The sequence below is a fragment of the Strongylocentrotus purpuratus genome, unplaced genomic scaffold (assembly GCF_000002235.5).
Source record: "Strongylocentrotus purpuratus isolate Spur 01 unplaced genomic scaffold, Spur_5.0 spur5_scaffold_16, whole genome shotgun sequence".
Classification (NCBI taxonomy): domain Eukaryota; kingdom Metazoa; phylum Echinodermata; class Echinoidea; order Camarodonta; family Strongylocentrotidae; genus Strongylocentrotus; species Strongylocentrotus purpuratus.
This window is the reverse complement of record NW_022145601.1, coordinates 150,944-168,931: the sequence shown is the minus strand read 5'-3', so window position 1 is coordinate 168,931 and position 17,988 is coordinate 150,944. Positions and strand designations below refer to the sequence as shown.

The 17,988-nt window shown below is 34.9% G+C and overlaps 1 protein-coding gene across 2 annotated transcripts; it reads right to left on the bottom strand.

Annotated features, from left to right (window-relative positions):
• Nucleotides 1-6,123: 6,123 nt before the first annotated feature.
• Nucleotides 6,124-17,669, bottom strand: LOC100890439 (lysosomal amino acid transporter 1). Of its 2 annotated transcripts, none has more exons than XM_003729140.3 (11): nt 17,535-17,669; nt 16,271-16,708; nt 15,244-15,370; nt 13,582-13,690; nt 12,799-13,001; nt 12,148-12,234; nt 11,118-11,260; nt 8,956-8,983; nt 7,893-8,111; nt 7,284-7,475; nt 6,124-6,869 (listed from the first exon to the last, which is right to left on the bottom strand). In XM_003729140.3, exons 2-11 carry the CDS (start codon nt 16,549-16,551, stop codon nt 6,573-6,575), a joined length of 1,686 nt encoding a protein of 561 aa, XP_003729188.1. In that variant the 5' UTR covers nt 16,552-16,708; nt 17,535-17,669; the 3' UTR covers nt 6,124-6,572. The 2 variants fall into 2 exon arrangements, with proteins under 2 accessions (XP_003729188.1, XP_011663403.1); XM_011665101.2 differs by having other exon boundaries at nt 16,271-16,597.
• Between the last annotated feature and the right edge of the window lie 319 nt (nt 17,670-17,988).

Genomic DNA, 17,988 nt, shown 5'->3' with positions numbered 1-17,988 from the left:
ATACACAAACTATTCTTCTCTCTTTTCCCTACAAATTCAGTGTTACCAAGTACTCACAAAGCAAACAAAACCACCAAAACTATATTTTTATTCAAGTATATTCTTGCTAAAGAATTGTTCTTCTTCCAGAAATACAGAACATCATTAAAACACTATTCCCATTCCAGAGCGCTGTAATATAACAAAATTATCTTGTAAATAAAAACCGAATGATACATAGTTTTGGGAATTAAGAATATACCACTTTTTTTTTGCAATAAAAAAACAACTTAAACAAAACCAAAACACTTCTACTACTATTAATACTATTATTACAATAACTACTACTACTACTACTACTACTACTACTACTACTACTACTACTAATAATAATAATATTGAAGATGATGACGATGATGATAATAATAATAATATGACGCATTTTCTTAGGATACAAGGCATGCACGGCCACCCCGTAGTCGATCAGTGGAAAGTGTTGTAGTATAATATGCTGTATCATCATGTTGTTTATTAAGTGATTATTAGAAATGTAGAGACTCTCTACATTTCTGAGGTGTGTGGTACTGAATCGATCCAGTTTTCAAATTGATCATTACTATCCATATTGAGAGCTTCTGATTAAAACAAAAATACTATTAGGTTTTTGCGGCCAATTTCACAATTTTTCATTCAAGTTCATTTTCCGAGTAGTCGAATCGGTGCAAGTCGCACTCGCAAATTCACTATCCGTGCAATCAATAATTGTTTAATCGGATCGTTAAAATGTTTACAAAGAGCGTACATTTTGTGCAAAGGGTATTGCAATTCATTTAATCCCGGCTACGGTACCTCAGTGGTCATTCAAATTCGGTTCCTCTTTCCCTTTCAACTTATCAAAGGCTGTACAAATTTCACTCTTTTCGAGGCATGTTCAAAATGTATTAATGCACATACCAAGATACAGAAGAAAATTTCGAAACGTTTGTTTATTTTGTGGTGGACTCGGGTGTACATAATGTCTGAGTATTGTGGAATTGTGTATGCTGATCTTAAGATAGGTGAAGTTCAAGTATACTTGTTCTTGAAGGGGGTGTTATCCGTGTTTAATGTTGTGTGGTTTTATAGGATTTCCCGGCCAAATTCGCGTGTTTGTCATTCGAATTCATTTATTTTGCATTTAATTTAGTCAGATCGGCTTTGCCATGCCAACTATCATTACATTTTCCAGTTTTTGTATTTAATTTAGGATTTTGGTCGAAGGGTTTCATAGATCTGTCATTTAATTTAGAAACTGCTCAACTAGCATTCAAATTAATATTCACTTGTCGGAGCGTAATTTTTATCATTCAAATTAACACCTGTCATTAGTATTCGTAATATTTTTTATTCAAGTTAGGAATGTTAGGAGGAAGAATTGCAACAAACTTTTACAGTTTTTAAATAATGCAGTTAAAATGCATGATTTGCCATTAGGGTCTAAGCTGTTATTCCATTTATTCAGTTTCAGGACAATGCAGATGGGTGTAGTCAGACATAAAGTAAAGAAGGGGCGAAATCAAGGGATATGGCATTTCTGCACGGACATGTTCATATACCCGGAAAAGGTGGGGGTACCCTCAATCGCCCCTTTTTACTACAGACTCAGAATTTTACAAAAGTAATTCACACCGTCTCTTATACCCAGCACACCCCTCTGTTTTTCTTAAAGAGTTTCATAGTTTACTTGCCCGCCAGCAGATCGATGGCTAAAGACATGGCTAAATAATGAATCATGTTCAAATTGTTGACTCTAGTCCCTACCCCAGTCACAATATTGTACCCTTCTTCCATCATGAAATTATGATGAAATTATGATAAATTTATGATGAAACATAAGACAAACAACTTCCTTACATGAACATTTACAAATATACTGAGACCATCAGGTCCGTAGATGCAAGTCGTTTTTTTTCTTCTTAACAATCAAACTTAAATGCTGATGAATATCAGATAAGTGTATAAATGCAAGAAAATGAAATATGATGAAATACACATGGAAAAACAATCTTGAAAGAAAAAGAATGAGCTATAAAAAGTGTGTAATAAACGAGAAATGTATATTGACCATCAATTTAAGTGTGCAAAGTGCTAATTTGAATGCTACGAATGAATTAGAATGCTAAAAGTACACCGTCGCGTTGTCAGAAAATCGTGTTGCGCCAAAACGAATGACCAAATAGCGAAAGAAGCACATTTTTCATTAATTTGAATGAAACATACGTAGAGTCTAACGAAAATTCCATAGATTTGAAAACTAGAAAAGGGAATATAAACCCGAGATATACCTGACTGCACTAAAACCGTCGAATTTGAACGCAAGACAAATTAATTTGAATGACAAACTTGCGAATTTGGCTGGAAATCCTATATTAGCCAAGTGTATCTTTATAGGAAATGTATTTGTTCTTTGGATCAATAGGTGACTGATATTCAGCTTACAATAGGAGGGGGGGGGGGCATATTAATGATTTCTGGATGGCTAGGGGTAGCCGGAGGGGGGGGGGGGGGTGGTAGGGGATATATAAATGAGTCCAGAAAAGAGGGAAAACAAATATTATATATACTTTAAAAAAAAATATCTCTCTCTCTCTCTCTCTCTCTCTCTATTCTCTCGCTCTCTCTCTCTCTCTCTCTCTCTCTCTCTCTCTCTCTCTATATATATATATATATTTTTTTTTTTTTGGGGGGGGGGGGGGGCTGGTTAATGAAAAAAGGGGAGAAGAGAAAACCACAGGTTTAGAGAGAGAGAGAGAGAGGAACACGAACACATAACTGATATAATGTATGCATCATACAAAATAACAATTTGATTGAAAAGTTTTTAATTCAAGTTTGTGGAAATGCATTTTAAAATAATTGCATTTTTTTTTTAATTGAGGGGAAATGCATTTCAGCAGTATTATGATTATAACAGACATCACCTCCAAATCACAAGTTTAATGTTCTAAAACTATATAAATGTTTCCAATTATTTAGGATATGTATACATATATATTGAAATAAAGGTGTAGTACGTGATATTCATGTTTATATATACATGTAATTAGCGATATGATAATCAATTAATGCATTACCAAAAGGCAACAGATAGACCCCGGGTTAGACCAGCCAAGAAATGACTTGATTGTGTAAAGGCTGATTGTGCTACTAGATGTCTGGGATCCCTCACAAAAGCGACCAGAACGTCACAAGATAGGAAGATCTGGCTTGAGGTCATGAAGCAGAAGCCATCACACATCTCCCAGATGGTGAGGAAGCCTTAGGTCATGGTAGGTCATTAACAAAACTGTGGAGATTTCAGTGTGTAACAGTGATTAACAATAATTCCAAGTAATCAACTTAACGAAATCAAATTTTCCCTGTTATTTGGAATTCATCTCAATATCACACTTAATCGAATGCACGAAGTAGGACATTGATCTTCAAAAGATGAAATTGAATGCTCCAAACAGGCTCATCGTGAGCGTCGCGTTAATTTGAATGCCCGAAGTAGGAAACTGTACGCACATTCGTGAATTTGATTTCACCTAACATGAATAAGAGTGCCGATAAATGAAATTGATTACTCGGATTTTGAATTTGAATTTGAATGCTCGAATTCACTTGCGAGCGACCTCTATGTGAATTTGAATGCACGTTCATGAATTTGAATGACAACAATAGCGAAATTGGCCGCAAAAGCCTATACTTTAAACATTCCTGATGTAATGTTCATATTATCGGTACTACTTCTGAAAAAGAAAGACAAAACATAAACTTATACGATGCAAAACGGGGTAAAAGACAGACACTGCGTATATTTATTATATTTTAGCGCACTTTTATTAACCAAGCACATTTCGGTTTGATATATTTTTTGTATAAAAGTATTATTTTATTTTTCAAATTATTTAAAACAAACAAATTTACAATGCATTTTTCATCATGATTTTGGAATCTCAATTTCTTCTATGATTTGTTTAGCCGTTTTTTGTTAGCATTTTATGAAATATATACATGATTGATGAATAAAACGATGTTTAAAAAGCTTTTTTTCTTCTTCATATTTTGGTAAACAACAATATTCAAGACATTTCATATATACATTATGTTTCCTGTTACTGCTTATTATTTACAATACAGTGCGACCCAAAAAAGTTTATTTTCTGCTCTTTCATATGACACCTCAATCAGGAAAAATGAGCCGGGAATAACAACAGGTCTGTTGGTTTAAAGTGATGCTTGCATTTCCATAACTTGATTAAACGATTTCGTTTTCACTGCACTGTAAATAAATAATAGTCGAAATAACTCAATTAAATTGAGGAAAAGAATTGCCTTATTTTTATTAAGTAAATATTACCTACGGCATCAAATTCAAAAAATAAACCGTCGAAAGTCAAAAGTGATGTCCGGACGTCAAACACTTTTATATAATGTTTTGAAAGCAAATTGCACAACAATTAGAGCATTTGATTTGGAATTATTATCATCTCCCATGTTTTTTTCGATGATCTTTCATATGGTACTGAAATAAACCAAATTTGTTTTGGAGGGGCACTTTGGAAATTACCAATACTCAACTATACCTTTAAGTAGAATTTACTTATTTTGCTGAATAATTTTTACTCAGTTAAATCGAGTTACATTAACGTAAATAATTTAAGTATTGTAATCATTTTAGATAATTAAAAAAAAAGCTATGATAGGATTACATATTGCACGATTTGGTACCCATCTAATCTAACAAGTAACATCCACTAATCACTAACACTACTTCTATTTAAGATTTAACCGTATATATATACCACCATCACAAACTATTACATACGCTCCAATTCGACACATATTGAAAGGCTCCAAATTTTATATATACTTGATCGTAGCATCTTAAAAGGAAAATTGGTTAACAATTTCCTGAAATTAATATCAAGTTTTGATTTGTTTTGAACTGGGTAACAATTAAAAATTGTCTTGTCTTTGCTTAGCCATGTTAAATGAATTAGTAAATGTTTTAAAGTCCTTAAATTTTCATTCAACCACAAAAAAGATTTGTTTTATTTAAAAAAGAGTTTAATTTGGTCTTAATGAATATTCATAAATTATGTAAATATTTCTATTACGCACTGCATCGGTCCTTACTTTAAAAAGATAAGAATAATCAACATAAATTGTTTGAGTAATACGTATAATTTCTGATTTTGAGTTAAAATTACTAAATTAATACAAGCTGAAATTACTTAAAGTTCTTATGTATTTGATTTCACTTAAATATTCCACGTATGTTCTACTAAATTGAAAGTTTGAATTAGCAAGACTTAAATTTAGTGCGTAAGTGGCAAAACTAATGTTTGCAAGTAAATTCTACATGGAAAAAATACGTAAAAATTACCAATGAACAAATTTTTTTTTACAGTGTGGCTGGCTGCCGTAGCAACAAACGGAATTGACAACAGACTTAACTCCGTTTCGTTGACGATCAGACATAGACGAAAGACTCCATGCATGGCTGATTGTCAATGAGACGGAGTTAAGTCTTTTGTCAATTCTACTTGTTGCTACGGCAGGCAACCAGTGAAAACGAACTTTTAAAATCAAATTATGGAATGCAAGCATCACTATAAACAAACAGAACTTTGTTATTCCTTGCTCATTTTCCCTCATTGAGGTGTCATATAAAAGGGCAGAAACTGAACTTTCTAGAAATGTGAATGTTTCTTCGAAATTCAGATACCGCCCGCCAAACTACTTTTTTGGTTTCCTTCCTTCAAAATGCTTTTAATCACTCATGCGTGAAATATGCAGCATATGAGGTGCATCAAATGAAAGAGGAGGACTAAAGCTTTATAAATATGTGTCATTTATTAATTATAATATTGTGATTAAGTTAGGATTTTTTGTTTAAATAGATAATTCTCGGTTTCGTTTTTTCTTGGTCGCACTGTATATCATTATTCTTGATCAAGGTAGATTTAAGTTTACATGGACAAGCGATACTTTCCAGCACTTAAGGTGATACAAAGTTTGGGGAAATTTTGAAAATTTGGTGGATAGAGATTCTTTAGAATGTTGATATATTTGGATGCCCCTGTGGATGTGTTATAAGCACTAGAAAAATTAGCCCCTGAAACACTTCTGCGTTCGAGAAAAATTAAATATCAAAATTTACTGGTGCTCCCGGTAAATTTTCGTCGAAAGAAGCACCTATATGGGTAGCTTATAGTGAGAAATAAAGGGAATGAAATAGAGGGAGAGGAGAGAGAGTGAGTGAGAGAGAGAAGAAAACAAATCCACAAAACAAAAGGAGGACGTTTAGCGGCGGCGTAGTACTTTGTTAAGTTAATTGTCGAAAATTGGTGAAAGCGATAGCCTTTCGGTTTTATCATTTTAAATATATGCAACATATATATATATATTTTTCTTCTTTTGAAAATACTTTTTTTTCTCTCCCTCTCTTTCGATCCCCCTTATATCTCGCTGCTTATTGACAATGTTTTAATTTAACCTCGCAATCGGAATTCCTGCTTATCTGACGACTATACAACAACATATTATTCCGTAGAGAAATTATTTTCTCACTGAGAATGTGACGTATATGAATACTTCATGTCATCAAAATGATCATCATCATCGGCCGTATCGTATTCCATCGAAATAGTATCACCATCGATGTCATCGCCCATTTTTAATTCCCTCTCGATTTCACCAAGCACCTTATCTTCGTCCCATTCCTCATCATCGTCGATATGATTGCCGTGATCATGCTGGGCACCTAGAGTGCGGAGGTGGCTTGGCGGGCTCTTACCCACTAAGTCTTCATCCAAACTGCCCGCACTTCCCGTGTACTTTGGTCGAAAGTCATCGAAATCCCACTGTAAAATTAAGAAATACAAATCAAATGAACTGTTGTATCTATATGTTATCGTCTTGAAGTATTCAAATATCTCATCCCTTCCCTAAAGGCTCAGTCTAAAATCTTTTGCATATTCAAGCATCCCATGATCATTTCATTCTCTAATTGATCATTGCTTCATCATTTGAGATATCTTTACCCCTGGTCAGTCCTTATTTGAAGCATTTCCACTTCACTGGGAGTGCTCTTACTACATGGGCACCGCGTGCTGGCATGAAAACAAAACAGTCAGTCATGAAGGAGTGGAGGAGGGGCAAATGTAAAACAGTGTTGCCGTGCCGGGGCTCAAACTCATAACCACTGCATTTCCAGTCAATTGTTTAATATGACATCTTTGTTCATGTATACATTTCTATGATGTATATCTATGTACCTCTAAACCGTCATCTTCAAAGTCGGCAGCCCTTCTCTGCTTCGCAATCCTCTGTCTTTCCTCTTGATCACGGTCATAGACCTCCTCCTCGTCGTCCATGATGAAATCACTAGCACGACTATGGATGCTGGCTGTCTCAGCGTCGTAATCATCATCGAGCTCCACATCTTCAAAGTCGGCCTGACCTTCAGCCTAGAAGAACATATTATGCTTGATTAAACTAGGGCAATTGCAACTAATTGTGCTCATTCTCAGTCATTGAGATCATGATTGTTAGGACAATGCATCAACATGACGTTAAAATAATCAAAACCCTTCAAAAAGCTATCAGATTCAGGCTATTAACTTTCTCATAGACCTAGACGAAGAGATTAAAGAGAAAACAGAAAACCAGATTTAGTAGCAGTAGTAATTAAAAACTGTTCAAATGAATTAATCGTATTTTTCTTGGGGATCTATTTGAAATTTCCACAGCCTTATAGAAGAATAACTGTTGTAATTCGCTGTTAAACAATAGCTTCATGCCCTCGTATAGACCAAAACAGGAGAAGCGCATCGATAGTGATAATTATAAGCAACAAGGAAATCTTTTCAAAGAGAAATTCTTACTTCTTTCTGTACGGTATTTTCAAGGTGTGGTTCCTCCTGAATACTAGGTAGCTTTCCCGAGGCTGTATCATCTGTAAAACGGAGTGTTCCTCCGCGATCGAGATCCGAGCTTAAACTTTCTTCACTGGGATACAAGAGGAACGTACCGTCTGGTCTCCGCCGACCTACTGGGCGGGTGTGAGATCCAATACCTCGGTTCCGTAGCACAAGAAATATAATCTGATGATCGAGTTAAAGTCATTGTTCCACATTTTTCCTTCATAGTAACAAATCTCACATACATGGAATAAGCTAAATTCAAAGGGGCATACATATGAATAATGAAGGATTATCAGTTAACAGATGCAACGTTAAAGAAGAATAAGGAAGATAAGGCAAATAAAAGAAAATGATGACATGAAGAAAAGAAAAGAAGTTAATTAGCATGTACAGCCCCGTATATACCCTATATTAAACACACCAAAATAATGCTTCGCCAGTCTATACAGGTACATTGTGCACTTCATAAAATCAATGGAATCATGATGAATAAATGAATACAAGGAAAGGAATATTAAAAACGGTAAATTAATAAGTGGTAATAAAATGATAAATTATTAAAATTAAACAGATGTAAAGACACAGCACTGCGTTAAAGATTGATCAAGGATTTAAAAAAATAAAATCCATAGTTAAAAATGAAGAAGACACCACCAGCCCATTAAAGTAAGTTATATTTGCCGGGGAAATTGAGGGCGGGGCGGGGGGGGGGGGGGGCTAGGGTTCGTTTCATGTGCCCTGGATATTGATAAATCATTTAGTAGTTATATTTAAACAAAAAGACACGGCATTATTTTGTACGGTGCGTGGTACCTAAAAAAAAAAATTGCCTTAAGTTCTCAAACTCCTACATTAAAACATCATGTGTGAAAATTATATATAAGAAATACTAGTTTAAGTGCAATAAGTGGTAAGATTTACTGTACTTAAGTTTATGGTAAACTTAAGAATACAAGTTACAAGTGTTTAGTATGAAAACAAAATAAAACAGAAAACTAAGCCACGATGATGATTAAAAGGATACAATTGAACTAAAGAAAATAAAAAACAAGCTGTAAAAACAAAAGTAGTGAGAGAAAAATAATTGTGAACATGTATGCATAATACAATCATATTGAGCACTAATTTCCTTTGGCAATATATTAATCTACAATTGCCATTTTTCCACCCAGGTGAATATACCTGATAGGAAGCAATTCCTTGACTGCTTTATCGCCTTGTTAAGGCGGCTCGGCTACGGTCAGGTGAAGTAAATGGCTACCTGATAAGAAGCAATTCCTTGACTGCTTTATCGCCTTGTTAAGGCGGCTCGGCTATGGTCAGGTGAAGTAAATGGCTACCTGATAAGAAGCAATTCCTTGACTGCTTTATCGCCTTGTTAAGGCGGCTCGGCTACGGTCAGGTGAAGTAAATGGCTACCTGATAAGAAGCAATTCCTTGACTGCTTTATCGCCTTGTTAAGGCGGCTCGGCTACGGTCAGGTGAAGTAAATGGCTACCTGATAGGAAGCAATTCCTTGACTGCTTTATCGTCTTGTTAAGGCGGCTCGGCTACGGTCAGGTGAAGTAAATGGCTACCTGATAAGAAGCAATTCCTTGACTGCTTTATCGCCTTGTTAAGGCGGCTCGGCTATGGTCAGGTGAAGTAAATGGCTACCTGATAAGAAGCAATTCCTTGACTGCTTTATCGCCTTGTTAAGGCGGCTCGGCTACGGTCAGGTGAAGTAAATGGCTACCTGATAGGAAGCAATTACTTGACTGCTTTATCGTCTTGTTAAGGCGGCTCGGCTACGGTCAGGTGAAGTAAATGGCTACCTGATAGGAAGCAATTACTTGACTGCTTTATCGTCTTGTTAAGGCGGCTCGGCTATGGTCAGGTGAAGTAAATGGCTACCTGATAGGAAGCAATTCCTTGACTGCTTTATCGCCTTGTTAAGGCGGCTCGGCTACGGTCAGGTGAAGTAAATGGCTACCTGATAGGAAGCAATTCCTTGACTGCTTTATCGTCTTGTTAAGGCGGCTCGGCTACGGTCAGGTGAAGTAAATGGCTACCTGATAGGAAGCAATTACTTGACTGCTTTATCGTCTTGTTAAGGCGGCTCGGCTACGGTCAGGTGAAGTAAATGGCTACCTGATAGGAAGCAATTCCTTGACTGCTTTATCGCCTTGTTAAGGCGGCTCGGCTACGGTCAGGTGAAGTAAATGGCTACCTGATAGGAAGCAATTCCTTGACTGCTTTATCGTCTTGTTAAGGCGGCTCGGCTACGGTCAGGTGAAGTAAATGGCTACCTGATAGGAAGCAATTCCTTGACTGCTTTATCGCCTTGTTAAGGCGGCTCGGCTACGGTCAGGGTGATAATATGATATTTTGAATTAAGAACAGTAGACTATATTCAGGTAGTAGCTGCGATATGTAAATGGACATATTACAGTATTATCATTATTACAGCTAATATAATTATTATTATCATTATCATTATTATTAATATTATTATTATTTTTTTAATTACTATTATTGATATGCGAGGAACTTATACTTCAATAAGCTCTGCTTTTAGTTAGTTCCTCTTTTTCGTGCCATTGCTGTTTATATTTGTTTCGTTTCATTGTATATATATATTTGTTGTAATATACGTATTCATTTGAATCATTTTGAATCAATATGCAAAGAGAACAGATCGAGAGTGATCCGTTTATGGGTTAGGGTTTACACATGCATACACTGACTGAGGCAGCAATTTACATGATTCATTATAAGACTACTCTTAAACATAATGACAAACACAAACAAATACAATATCTGAAAACAAATAGCAGCAGGATGACACGACCATAGGCCTATTTCTCTATGCTATGTAAACGTGAACTATATAAATGAAAGAACGTAATTAAAACCAAACAAACGAATCAATGAAGAGAGAACAGGGAAGAATAAAAACGAGGATGTGCAAAAAAAAAAAAGAGAGTTCGAGAGAGAAAGGGAATGAAAGATATTAAGTATGACGAAGAAAGAAAGAGAGAGAGGGTGGAGAAAATAATGTGCAGAAACAATACCGTATTAATACAGGGCTGTATAAAGATGCGACACATTACCTCTTTAATAAGGAGTGGGAAAAGATGGTAGACAATATGTTATTAGAGAAAGATGGGGTGCATTATAAATACAGAATGGATATGGGGACCAAACCTTATTAATAACCATGGAAGCGCGTTGGTGAGGAAGACAGGATCTGTATTATGAGCTATAATAGAGATGAAATAAAACACGTTAGCTGCGATGACAAGGCCGTGATACCACATAGACACTGTGTAGCTCGTCTTGTGCCTCATCTAGTAAAGAAAATAAAAGAAAGAAAAATAAAAAACAGAAAAACGATTATATAATGTGGAAGTAAGAAACTGCCTCTGCGATCAAGCATATAATAATTATATATCTCTGAGTAAAGAAAATGTACGTCTTCAGTATAGCAACAATAAAAAAAAGAGAGATTAGGAGAAGGGAAGACAAGAAGAGAGGATGAGAAAGGGAGAGAAGTGTTAAAGGGTTAAATTAATCACAAGTTATATTTTTTTCTTCAAATCAGCAAGAACATAATTTTTTCATTTAATTTCTACATTTTTGGCAATAAAATGTAATGTATCTGAAAGGAATATATGGTCATGAACTCATTCAAAGACTCGAGACATTACCAATTAGGTCGGAAAAAGAAGATTTTGAACCTCTCAACGTGTTGCCATAAGCTTATTCTTCTTTTTTTTTTTATAATACTAGGCGTCAAACATAATATGATCATGCATCAAAAGTAAACACAGTGTGCGCAGAAATGGCTTTTCTATCATTCATCTGGTCTAGTTATGAGCTAAACCACAAATGTAGAATGACTGTCTCAAAAGGTTTAATTTAATTATAACACAGGGTTTGATTTCGAGAGAGGGAAAGAGAGAGAGAGAGAGAGAGAGAGAGAAAGAACAAAAATCATAGATACTTAAACTATACAAAACGAATATCAACATGCTTGTATCATTCTACCGATATGGTGTATACGTATTCTATGGCATTCACATTTATATATTCTATTAACATATGGATTTCTTCAAATTGCATTTGCAAGTAGAGGTTCAAAGGTTAATTGTTCGTTTAGCAAATACCACTAGACATGGGATTAAAGTCCATTTAGAAACAAATGATCTTTAGAAACAATTTAAATGGGACTTACGATATTGACAATAGTTGGTATATTACATGATGAATAGAGGAATAATGCTGTAAATCCCATGGCATATCCGAAGTTATCTGTTGCAGACTGAAAAGAAAAACTTAAAAATATAATACATTTCAAAAACTTTTGAGCAATCAGAACCTTCATACCCTATATCATCATTGATTTGGATAGATGTATCTACCTACATCCTACCCGAAGCTTCTTCTTTGTTTCTTCCTTTACTCTTAGGACAGACGAACTATAATGCTTCGGTTGAATTATAAAGCCTTTCTTGTACAGGAGCCTTTTAAACACGCTCCTTCTTTTAGTACCCGTTTCTTTGTCTCCATCAATATTTGTACGACTTTACCTTTTCATGAAGTTTTTTAATTTGTCGATGAAACAAAAAGAAACTTATATAAATTAAGGATACAGAAACGAGGTACTTGTAAATTAAAATAACACGAATTGGAAACTAAATTCTTAACTAAATATGTATAACTAAATAATTGGCAGCATGAATAGCATATAATATTGTATATTACATATAAACCATAATTAGGAAGAAGACATAAGGAATTGCTCTAAAAACAGCCTTTCAATTGTCATGAAATAATTGTCTTGTTTTGGTATTATTGCTCTAAATCTTATTAAGCATGGACTTACATCCGACACCATAAGAAGTTTTCGGCCTGGGGTGTGGCTTGCGTAACTCGTTTGCCATGGTAATGACATACTGCTGAATCTGATTGGCAAATAGCACGCCGTCATTAGAAGTGGGCAGATCAAACAGAGCACAAGGTTCCCGCCCCCATTCATCGTGTTTTCGTCACGTGTCCTATCAGGTGACTTCCAGCCCTCTGAAGACACTTAAATTAAAAAAAAAAAATCATGAAATTTATTCTCTTCTACATGTTTATATAATTTCCTTCTACTATTACCATTACTGGTTTCAAACAAAGTGGGTTATCCATCGTATAAAGGCAGGCCTGAAATAATAAAATGAAACGTTTTTAATTACATTAGTATATAGCCTAAGAATGATCTCTAGCCTGCCCTGAGACCACCGTGTTCTGGCTGAACTGGTACAGTTTTTCTACATTTATGATTCATCCCGATCTTTAAGGTTGTATTTCACATTCATATCAAATGAATACATTATTTGTACTGCACTGTTTATCAAATGGGTTTAAGCTCAAACTTGTATGTGATAACTCTTTTCATGACGGTCATATATAGCCCTCCGTTATATAGCTGAATATGTCTAAATCTTGCGTTCAATAATCAATCGCAAGCATTGACAAATGAACTCTGCCTCATGGTAAACTGACTATTCTTTATCAATATGTTATCACAAACGGCGGCATTATTTAGAGCTCAATTCTCCCCATTACAAACACGACAAATCTACAACTGAATTAAATCAATTATGTTGTTTCTTTCATTTACCATAGAATGAGAGTCCTTGTTTGTTGAGCTTTCTGTTTCTGTTCCACCAGTAGATCCACTGTACAAGTAGTACAAATTCACTTAAGACCAGATAACACGCTGTCAGTATCTGAAAATTGAAATTGAGTGGTTTTTTTTAAACAACATCTCTAAGATATGACTTCTTCAGGAGAATCACATTAGTGATGTAAGGCAGTGATTGATTGTGGGAAAACATTGCATCCGGTTTTTCATAGCATATAAAAGCTCTCACTGACTCACTGTATTGACTATGGTAAGAACATGTAACACCTGAAGAATTTGTAATAGTACCATTACTAGTAGTAGTAGCAGTAATACTAGAAATAGTAGTAGTAGTAGTAGTAGTAGTAGTAGTAGTAGTAGAAGTAATAGTAGTAGTAGTAGCAGTAGTAGTAGTAGTAGTAGTAGCAGTAGTAGTAGTAATAGTAGTAGTAGTAGTAGTAGTAGTAGTAGTAGTAGTAGTAGTAGTAGTAGTAGTAGTAGAAGTAATAGTAGTAGTAGTAGTAGTAGTAGTGGCATAAGAAGTAGTAGCAGTAGTAGTACTAGTAGCAACAGTAGAAGTACGTAATGACAGCAGCAGCAGCAGTAGTAGTAGTAGTAGTAGTAGTAGTAGTAGTAGAAATAGTAGTAGTAGTAGTAGTAGTAGTACGTAGTAGCAACAGTAGTAGTAGTAGTAGTAGTAGTAGTAGTAGTAGTAGTAGTAGTACGTAGTAGCAACAGTAGTAGTAGTAGTAGTAGTAGTAGTAGTAGTAGTAGTAGTAGTAGTACGTAGTAGCAACAGTAGTAGTAGTAGTAGTAGTAGTAGTAGTAGTAGTAGTAGTAGTAGTAGTAGTAGTATTAGTAGTAGTATTAGAAGTAGTAGTAGTAGTAGTAGTAGGAGTATTATTACGAAGTAGTAGTAGTAGTAGTAGGAGTAGTAGTAGGAGTATTATTACGAAGTAGTAGTAGTAGTAGTAGTAGGAGTATTATTACGAAGTAGTAGTAGTAGTAGTAGTAGTAGTAGTAGTAGTAGTAGTATGTAGTAGTAGTAGTACTAGTAGCAACAGTAGTAGTACGTAATGACAGCAACAGCAGTAGTAGTAGTAGTATGTAGTAGTAGTAGTATTAGAAATAGTAGTAGTAGCAGTAGTAGTAGTAGTAGTAGCAACAGTAGTAGTAGTAGTAGTAATAGTAGTAGTAGTAGTAGTAGTAGTAGTAGTAGTAGTAGTAGTAGTTATAGTAGTAGTAGTATTAGTAGTAGTAGTAGTAGTAGTAGTAGTAGTAGTTATAGTAGTAATATGAGTTATAGTCCCATATACCAATATCTCTGCTCTATGAGCACAGTGCTTTCAATGTACTTGGCATTTTCTTCTTCTTTTTCCCCAGTTGAGAATTATTTTGTGCAACTCATATTGCACAACTATTTTAATGTACTAGATAACGAACTTCTCCAAACAAGTCTATATATTTTCACAAAGCAACAAAACAGGTGTATTTGATTCTGTAATAAATTCTATACGCAATAAATCGGTTGTATGCTTTCATCTTGCAATAGAGGCACTTCTCTTCGTTCAGGGAAATCTTAGGTAGGGGTAACATATGAACTCGTTTTTTAAAGGCTGTTATAATATTATGTAACATAATGTATCTATTTATTTGTACCTGTGTGCCAAGTTGATCACAAAGTGTTGTCCCGACTAAGCTGCAGACCGATCCTAATCCACCAAGGAAGATGAAGCCAAGATGATAGCAGGAAAAGTCAGGATTAGACCGATAAGACTTTAACAAGCTAAATGTTGTAAAGATATTATGAAAATGAGCAAATCACTATAGTGAATTTTAATGAATACATTACGTAAGATATTGTCAACCAAATAATAATGATTCCGTGTAAATATTTATGTTTGGTATGAATGATTTTTTTTAAAATTTGGGACCTGTTGTGACGTCTAAATTCATAACTTTGAAATTCAGTTCAACACCAACAAAGACATGTTTTCATGAATGTCTTGATGTTTGGTATTCGACTCGTCGAAAGAAATTGATATCTTAATGTACAGTTCTTCGAGGTTTGTATGATGCTTTTTGATTCAATTTCATCTAAAGAATGAAATATCTCTTGATAACGGCTGCTGGAGCGTCAGCTAGGGTAATAATTTCCGTATCTCTTTGGAGACGCATAGGGACGTTATAATGTTATTATACGCTTTACAAGAATGGATTATTATCATAATTAGTATATATTAGCTAAACAAGAGAGAACCTTATATCTAACACATATGTGTTTTTTAATGAAATAAATGGATGAAAAAGGATTGAGGTCTCCACATGATTACAGTATGCGAAGTAAAGCTAGACCCAATTTACACGGATCATAAATTATACTATATTGAGACCAATCAATAAAGATTGATAAGTACAAGTAAAATACATTTTAACATCCTTCGTACTTTAGTTGAGCATCAACACATGTCAGGAAAATAGAAAAAACAAAACAAAACCAGCAATAAACACCTGACAAAGATCTTGAAAAGACAGTGTCAGACCATTTCCTGGTTGATGACAATATTATTATTACTTATCCTGCAATGAAAATCACAACAGTATTCACTTTTGCAACTAAATGAACCCACGACAACATATCTGATATACGATTTTAGAATTAAATCAAGTCGTAATTTTTACTTACAAGAAGTGACCGATGATCCAAAGGGCGACCCCAATCATTGCACATGAAAAGGCGAATAACTGAGTGGTCGTCTCCACACAGTCACCAAAGTGATCTCGTATCCATGTAAGCCCTTCTGGACAACCAGAAGTGTTGGTCGTTAACCATGTTGTCATCGCCGTCGTCGTTGCATTTGTCATCGTAGAATTCATCATCGTCGATGTCGTATATATGGTGACGGTGGTGGTCGACGCATTTGTTACAACTCCTTGGGATGTAGTGTGGTTCATAGTGACATTCATACTTTGTTACTTCTCTTGGAAATGTCTTTATCTCTTCAAAAATTCCCTGGACGGGTCCAAGAAAAATATTATGCTGAAGAGTATGTTGACGATCCGAAAGAGCTTTTTATTTGAAGAGTTCATTTTACATGAAGGGTCTCCCCAAAGTAGGCTTAATCTGGATTCAAAGACATCACCAATTATCAAGATAATATTCCATTCTTCATGAAAGAAAAAAACAAAGCAGAATAATTTAAATAAAATGAACCCCCCCCCCCCGAAAAAAAAGAATGGGGCAAAAAATATCAGTAGACAAGCACGAACGTATGACAACAAAATAATAATAACAATAATAACTGTTTAGAAAGAATCTGCTGTAACTCCCAGTGTTTGAGATCTTGGTGATATAAACGGATTTGCTGGCCGAGAGCATGACCTTAAACACTGGAAATTACAGCAAAATTTCTTTAAAGAATCCTATTCATGAAGCTACCTATCATTAGTAATTTTTATTTGCATGACTTTTTACTTTTGTCACTCGAATTTTAGAACGTTGTAAAGACATTAAAGTCTTTAGAAATTGTAGATTTATTAATCATGATTTCACGAAATGTAATGAGGAAATAACAGTTAATTATGAATGTTGATTACGCTTACCCATGTAGTACCTTTAATGTAAAACCGATGGCTGGACAAAGTACCCTTGAACGTCCTTCCGGAATACATACAAGGACAGCTACCACAGGACAGTTAACGTTTAAAACCTACCATCAGACAACAATTCCTAAAACTACGGTTCAAAATAAAAGCTCGAGGTTTGATGATCTATTTCCTTTATGCATGAATAAATTTATTGCAATACATAAATAAAGTAAAGTGTAGGGATCGCATGTAAAATGTTGTTTAAGATGGTTTCAGTTTAAATATATGGGTACTCTTTACCCCCAAAATTCCTGCAGCGCACATGACGATTGGAAGAACAGAATAACGAAACGCCTACTCACCTGTTTAGATATAATCTACCATTGCAGATGTTTATAGATCACGTACGTTATGGTTCCGCCATCGCCCATGAAGTAATGCACAAAATGAACTTCTCGAATGCAATTTCGGTTCAACGATTATAACACACGCCAATAATAAATGCTTCATTGGTATGTGTGGTTTTATCGCGTTAGATTGGTATTATAAACTGAACTTCGCTCGCTTAAGTAAAGTACAAAGGTCGTTTTCTTTTTATTATCGTTCATCACATCAAGTTTGGATCGGTCGATTATGACTTTTGTATTTCCAAACATCATTTGAATGTAGTATTGATATCAAAATGAAGATTTCACGCATGAAATGGTTCGCGTGAGAGATCGTGGTAAAAGAAAAATCTTTGAATGTGTGAAAAGTGAAGTGTTGCATTCATAAAACGTTTGTGTTCAGAAAATACGGACTTTAACAACGAAAACA